Below are 8,019 nucleotides of genomic sequence, written 5' to 3' on the forward strand. Positions count from 1 at the left end.
GACAAGATGCACGGACTACCCTAATCTCTCTGTTGATTACCTGTGTATTGTGTGCGTTCAAGCGGAAAGTGATTTCCTGTTACGTAGTTGATGTATATTTCACAGTTGTACAGAACAATGGATTCGTGTTTATTAGAGTCTTATCAATGCATCAAAATGATAGAATGACACTTGTAAAAAAAAAAATATGTGAGCGGGGGGGGGGGGGGGTCCGAACCCCCCAAATCCCCCTGAATCCGCCACTGCCATGGGCCATAGAAGTCACCTGTCTGTCTTCTTCGTAATGTTATATAGTGCAGGACTGACTATAAACTCTTGAGCATTGTCGCACCTACACTCGCACAGTATATAAGTTACAAATGATTAATTAATTTTAGGTGGCTATTTAAATATGATATATAATACTGTGATTACATTAGGTCAATTTAATTACTTATAGTGGCGGATCCAGGAATTTCATTGAGGGGGTGTCTTCTAGCTATTCCCACTTTTTTAAAATCTCAATTCCACCTATTCCCACTTGCAAATAAGAATAGATGTTTGTTCTACGGTTTATTCTACCTATTCCCACTTTTTGAAAATCATGTAGAAAAAGGTAAGATCTTATGTGGGAATAGGTGGAATTTTGTGTAAACAAATAATTAACTATGTTCTTAAATTTAGGTATTAAGTTGCTTTTTCTTGTAAGATCTTTTTATTATTTCAAAAATCCGAAATAAATCATATTTTCTCATAGATGTATTCATTATTTTCTGTCTTAAAATGTACAAAATACCGGTAAATCTAAACATCTATTCTTATTTGCAAGTGGGAATAGGTGGAATTGAGATTTTTAAAAAGTGGGAATAGCTAGAAGACACCCCCTCAATGAAATTCCTGGATCCGCCACTATAAGTAATTAAATTGACAGGGTGTCTGGGGCTGCATTGAAGCCCCAGGGCAAAGCCCGGGCTGGTACGGGTCAGCAGCAAAGGCTGACAAATTAATCCTACAAATAAGAAGCATTTTTTCCCTTGATTTTAGGAAACGAGTGATCCTGACCAAAAAATACCGTATATACTCGCCTATAAGTCGGTTTTTTGGGAGTTAATCTATGGTCTTACCGTCTAAAACTCTTTGTCCGACTTATAGGCGAGCTACTAAAAGTATGGTTTTATATGAGGTCAGTACATCTGATATATCAGCTTATTAAATACAACCGACTTATAGGCGGACCGACTTATAGGCGAGTATATACGGTAATATTTAGGAATAATTATCTCATACTGTATACTTATGTCGATGAGTACACTAGTAAAGAAAAAATAAATAAAAGACTGTGGAACCCCAAATTCACAAAAATGAGCTAAACATAGTTTCACAGTTGATAAACTAGGTTTATCGGTTGTAGTTTATGGACTGTAAACTATAGTTAACAACGTTAATCTATGTTTCACAACTGTGAACTATACTTATAACTCCGAAAACAATTGTTTGCCATTGCAAAACATAGATTATTTGATAAATACAGTTTCACGATTTGTAAACTATGGTTTACAACTCTTAACTATATAGTTAATGATCTGATAAATATAGTTTCACGATTTGTGAAACTATATAACAACTCTTAACTATAGTTTACGATTGTAAATTATAGTTTACAAACGTGAATCTATGTTTATCAACAAAATCTATTGTTAATGCTCTATTACAGACAGATAAACTTAGATTAGCATTTGTAAACTATAGTTTACAACCGTTAAATATAGTTTTACAGATGAAAACTATTATAGTAAACTAATTGTTAAATATAGTTCACGGTTAAAAATATAAACTATAGTTTACAGTCGATAAACCTTAAGTTTATCAACTGTGAAACTATGTTTTAGCTCATTTTTGTGAATTTGGAGTGCAATAAAAGACTTGTATGTTATTGTAACGAGCAATGCGGCCGAGCTTGGTGTTTGGTGATATGTCTCATATCACCAGGCGTTACACTCAGGTTCGTTAACCTATTAACTCAGATTTTTGATGACCAGATAAGATATAAACAATTATAATACAACACAAACGTTTTCTTCTTAATTGGACAACCACTAACTTTGGTCAATGGGAATCTCCTGCAAGCAAATTTCTTCTTGTCCTGCCGCCACGATAGTACTGCCTCTTGGCACTTCCCCCACCTTTATGTGTGGTATGTCACCTCTCCTCAAAACAAAGTGACTGCCTTATTCATGCAGGTCTTATGCATGTTGGTTAGTATAAAACACTTAGCTGTCTGTTTTCTGCAACTGTCTGCCTTATTCAGGTCTTACAACCATATATATGAGAAGAAACAAACTAATGTTTATCAACTCCGTCACCAGAGAGGTCTCATATACGCAATAATACACCTTGTATTATCTCAGTGCAGTCCCAGTATATTGGCAGTTTCATACTACTTGTATGATCGTAAAATTAATATTTTTTAGTATTTAAGAAATTGAAAGAAAACATAGGTACAACGTTTATACGAAACTAAATCACAGAAAACAATTTCCGTTTCATTATCATTTTATCAATTTAGGTACTAAACTGAAGGTAAATGCTTAATAAAATAAAAAAAAATTTTAAAAAACAAACAGCAGCACTATGTTTAGGCTTTTGTTATTTTTGCTTCAAATTATTTTTGCCCTTTCACACTTCCAAATAATTTTGCCCCATTTTGAATTTGCCAAAACACATTTCTAGTTAGAATAATCTAACTGTGTCTCGAAACAAGCCCTCAGTCCACAGGTAGAAATTATATGTCCCATATGCAATGTAACATTAATCAGAGCGGATTGAACCTGAGTCTCCAAAATGATTTTTTTAAGAATACAAAAGAGGGTGAACTGAAAATAATTACAACATTACCAAATTATTCAAAACAAATCTGATAGAGATTGTATATGTCTTTTATCCCAACAAATATTCAATTTAAAGACAAAAATTCAACTATTTTTGTCAACATTTTTTTCTCACTTCAAATTTACTTACTATTTTTACATTTGGAACTCCCCTCTGGATTTTTTGTAGTAAATGCATTGAGTTTGAATTATCGCCAGTGTTTATTTTGCCACATTGCAAATACATTGAATGAATTCTATCATTAAACTGGGTCCGTAGAATATATATCATTTTAATGATAGAATGTGCTATCTAGATCTGCTTGAGAGAATATGCTGTTTTATTTGAATTGGCCCCTGGTTTAAATTTGCTTGATTACAATGAGGGCGAAAGGGGAAAATATGAAAGAGGGGGGCAAAATTTTCCCTATATACTGTAGATGATCCAAATTAAGATGGATACATCAACTTTCTTTTCTATAATAGATGCATGTATTACTTAAATTTATTTGTAGGAGTCAATGCATACAGAAATAGATTCACAAAGTGATGCAATTAAGAAACTTGTTGATGGAAAGGAGAGGGTTAAACACTTACTGAACACATCACATTCTTCTCGTGGGGACCACACTGATTACTTTCACAAAGCAAGTGTTCTTCAGCGTCAACTTGATGATTTGAACAGAGATTATAAGGAATTAATGAGGGAAAAGAAACATGTTGATTTTGAAAGGAGAAGGTTCCAAAGTGAGAATGAAAAACTGGAAAAAGAAGTTAAGCGATTGAAAGAAACAGATAATGAAAGAATGAAACTTCAAAAACAAAACGGAGCACTGGAGAGGGAATTACAGAGATTGAAATGTCACTTAGAGGAAGTAATGCGTAAAAAACCTGGTAATTACGAAAGAATTGATAAAGATTTTACTCTGTTACAATGAAACTGCATCGTTTGGCTGAAAAACTGGCAAATAATTAAAATTGAATGTACATGACAATGTATAAGTGTACATTTATTACAATAAAAAAAGTTTGTGAATATTTAATGAAGTAAAACCTTAATATCAAGATACATATCCTCCCTAAATTTCAGTTTAACTACCGGTATTAAATTTTTACATTGAAAGCATAAAAGTTGATAAAATACATTATTGCAATAATTCTAAATATATAAATCTTGTTCTTTTGTTGAAGTTCAAGTTTACATATATGCGCCATCAATGAATGAGAAAATTTCTACTGCCGTGAGGTCAGAGCTACAAGTTATCTTGATGGGGCATCTGGAGGCTACCAGGGGGAGACAACTAGAGATTGTGTACACCTCTGATGCCAGGTCCGTGTCGTCAAGCAAACCCCTCATTGTCCTGTGTATCAACGCCTCCAGACTCGGGACTGATGTGGAACAGGCTCTTCAGCAAGTCAACAGTAAGTGTGGCCTTAATAAAACAAAGTCAATTATTACCTAACCTACTATATAAATTGTAATTAGGCATTTTGAACTGTTTCCTGATTATACCCGCACTTTCTAAAGAAAGTTCGGGTATATTGTTGTTACTCATGTCCGTCCGTCCGTCCGTCTGTCACACTTTTCTTCCCTGAACTCCTTCTACATTTTACACAGTAGCTTAATCATCTTTTGGGAGATGGTTGGTGGTGTCATGTAGATGTGCAGTAAGGTTTCGGAATTTTGATTTTGCCCAGGGGGGTCAAATGGGGGTCGAAATATGACGTTTTTTGTGCAAAAAGTCCCGTCTTCCCTGAACTCCTTCTACATTTTACTCAGCAGCCTGATCACCTTTTGGGGGATGATTGTTGGTGTCATGTAGATGTGCAGTAAGGTTTCGGAAGTTTGATTTTGCCCTGGGGGGTCAAATGGGGGTCGAAAAATGACGTTTTTTATGCAAAAAGCCCCATCTTCCCTGAACTCCTCGTACATTTTACTTAGCAGCCTAATCATCTTTTGGGGGATGATTAGTGGTGTCATGTAGATGTGCAGTAAGGTTTCGGAATTTTGATTTTGCCCCAGGGGGTCAAATGGGGGTCGAAAAATGATGTTTTTTATGCAAAAAGCCCCGTCTTCCCTGAACTCCTTCTACATTTTACACAGTAGCCTTATCATCTTTTTGGAGATGGTTGGTGGTGTCAGGTAGATATGCAGTAAGGTTTCGGAATTTTGATTTTGCCCCGGGGGGTCAAATGGGGGTCGAAAAATGACGTTTTTTATACAAAAAGCCCTGTTTTCCCTGAACTCCTCTTACATTTTACTCAGCAGCCTAATCATCTTTTGGGAGATGGTTGGTGGGGTCATGTAGATGTGCAGTAAGGTTTCGAAAGTTTGATTTTGCCCCGGGGGGTCAAATGGGGGGTCGAAAAATGATGTTTTTTATGCTAAAAGCCCCATCTTCTCTGAACTCCTCCTACATTTTACTCAGCAGCCTAATCACCTTTTGGGAGATGGTTGGTGGTGTCATGTACATGTGCAGTAAGGTTTCGGAATTTTGATCTTGCCCCAGGGGGTCAAATGGGGGTCAAAAAATGACGTTTTTTATGCAAAAGCCCCGTCTTCCCTGAACTTCTCCTACATTTTACACAGTAGCCTAATCATCTTTTGGGAGATGGTTGGTGGTGTCAGGTAGATGTGCAGTAAGGTTTTGGAATTTAGATTTTGCCCCGGGGGGTCAAATGTGGGTCGAAAAATGACGTTTTTTGTGCAAAAAGCCCTGTCTTCCCTGAAGTCTTCCTTAATGTTACTCAGAAGCCTAATCATCTTTTAGGAGAGTTAAATATTTTGAAAATTATGTAAAACATCAACGTCAAGGGGTAAAAAAGCATCGCATGCTGGGAAACACCTTGAATTCTTATGAGTAATTAATGTACATGTCAAATGTGAGAGTCATATCTCATCTTTATCAAAAGTTATAAGCAAATGCAACATTTTTGAAAAGTAGGTTAGGCTTGATCGCTTCAAGGTCAAGGTCACAGAGTAAAAGTCATGATTTATTTGAAAAGGTCTTATCACAGGTAATAATATACATGCATTATGATATGAATGCCCTAACTTTTCTCTTTCAAAATGATGAATTTATAACAATTTAATTTTTTTGCAAGTAGGTCAAACTTCTAGGTCACATGTAAAAAAAAAAAACCCATGCAATTCTCACAGGTAAATACTAATACATAAGTTTAATATGAATTTCTCTTCTCATTCAGTAGATATGACTGTGATGACCAAGGTTAAATTTATTGAGACAGGTGGACAGTCTGACATACAAATGTACCTATTTCTATATGAATTGGGTAAAATTGGCCCAGTGGTTCTAGAGAAGTTAAAAATGTAAAAAGTTTTCAGACAAACAGATGGACAACACGTCACGACAGACGTTATATGCTAAGGAAATCAGAAAAGCTCAAATGAGTGTTTTGAAAGGGTTACAATATGGTTGCAGTATTTGAAAAGCTGTTTTTTTCATGCAGAGATATGCATGACCAACATATTCATGAGTAATTTGTTTGTTTGTTGTGAATACATCTCTCTTGGGAATTTTTCCCTCATATGGAGACACCACCAAATAATAATGAAGATAAGATGTGTTTGTGAAACACTGATGTCCCTGTATGGAAGCCTATGGCGAAGGTTGAAGTTTCTCAAATATATGTCAAACTCAAAGGTCAAGGTCAAAGGGTTCAAACTGTTAGTATCAGAAGAAAGTCTTGTCACAAGGAATGCACATGTGAAATAAAGAAATCCCTAGTAATTCCTGTTCAAAAGTTAATTGCCAAATTAAGGTTAATTTTTTATACCCGCACTTTCTAAAGAAAGTTCGGGTATATTGTTGTTACTCATGTCCGTCCGTCCGTCCGTCCGTCCGTCTGTCTGTCACACTTTTCTTCCCTGAACTCCTCCTACATTTTACACAGTAGCTTGATCATCTTTTGGGAGATGGTTGGTGGGGTCATGTAGATGTGCAGTAAGGTTTCGGAATTTTGATTTTGCCCCGGGGGGTCAAATGGGGGTCGAAAAATGACGTTTTTTGTGCAAAAAGTCCCGTCTTCCCTGAACTCCTTCTACATTTTACTCAGCAGCCTAATCACCTTTTGGGGAATGATTGGTGGTGTCATGTAGATGTGCAGTAAGGTTTCAGAATTTTGATTTTGTCCCAGGGGGTCAAATAGGGGTCGAAAAATGACGTTTTTTATGCAAAAAGCCCCATCTTCCCTGAACTTCTCTTACATTTTACTCAGCAGCCTTATCATCTTTTGGGGGATGATTGGTGGTGTCACGTAGATGTGCAGTAAGGTTTCGGAATTTTGATTTTGCCCCGGGGGGTCAAATGGGGGTCGGAAAATGATGTTTTTTATGCAAAAAGCCCCGTCTTCCCTGAACTCCTTCTACATTTTACACAGTAGCCTAATCATCTTTTGGGAGATGGTTGGTGGGGTCATGTAGATGTGCAGTAAGGTTTCAGAATTTTGATTTTGCCCTGGGGGGTCAAATGGGGGTCGAAAAATGACGTTTTTTATTCTAAAAGCCCCATCTTCTCTGAACTTCTCTTACATTTTACTCAGCAGCCTTATCATTTTTTGGGGGATGATTGGTGTTGTCACGTAGATGTGCAGTAAGGTTTCGGAATTTTGATTTTGCCCCAGGGGGTCAAATGGAGGTAGAAAAATGATGTTTTTTTATGCAAAAAGTCCCGTCTTCCCTGAACTCCAGGGATTTATCTAGCTATTTTGTTTTACTACCGTTTTATAAGTAAAGGGGAAAAATGAGAGCCGCAGGCTCGATCTGAGCGCCGGAGGCGCGAGTATTCTAGGGGGGTCCGGGGGCATGCCCCCCCGGAAAATTTTTAAATAAATGGAGCAAAATCCTGCATTCTTAGAGCTTCTGAGGGTCATTTGTAGACCTTTACAAAGGCCACAAAAACTTCACTTTTGAGACAAAATATTAAATAACAAAAAAAAAATTTAAACCAAGTCAGTACTTTATTTAATTTGTTCTCTCAATATCTATCACAAATAAATTCTGTCTTTCATGTTTCACTACTAACATTGTAAGTTTTTGTTGTTACTCCATTCTTCCGATTCATAGTGATTTAAGCTCCATCTTACTCATCTACACTTTTCTTAACTCTGCAATCGCATACGTATATTTTGACATCATGGACATGGCACATGT

General features: G+C 36.4%; 1 protein-coding gene across 1 annotated transcript in view; it reads left to right on the forward strand.

The window, feature by feature from the left end:
* The window catches only part of LOC134278861 (uncharacterized), a gene marked incomplete at its 3' end in the record, with an annotated part of 8,346 nt that extends 4,078 nt beyond the window's left edge, over nucleotides 1-4,268 (forward strand). Inside the window, exons 2-3 of the mRNA XM_062761165.1 lie at nucleotides 3,362-3,740; nucleotides 4,038-4,268. Of these exons, the coding sequence (XP_062617149.1) occupies nucleotides 3,362-3,740; nucleotides 4,038-4,268 (610 nt within the window). The remainder of the gene's footprint in view (nucleotides 1-3,361; nucleotides 3,741-4,037) is intronic.
* Between the last annotated feature and the right edge of the window lie 3,751 nt (nucleotides 4,269-8,019).

This window comes from Saccostrea cucullata, unplaced genomic scaffold (genome assembly GCF_032062105.1).
Source record: "Saccostrea cucullata isolate Sc308-1 unplaced genomic scaffold, CSIRO_AGI_Scuc_v1 ctg6010, whole genome shotgun sequence".
NCBI classification, from domain to species: Eukaryota; Metazoa; Mollusca; class Bivalvia; order Ostreida; family Ostreidae; genus Saccostrea; species Saccostrea cuccullata.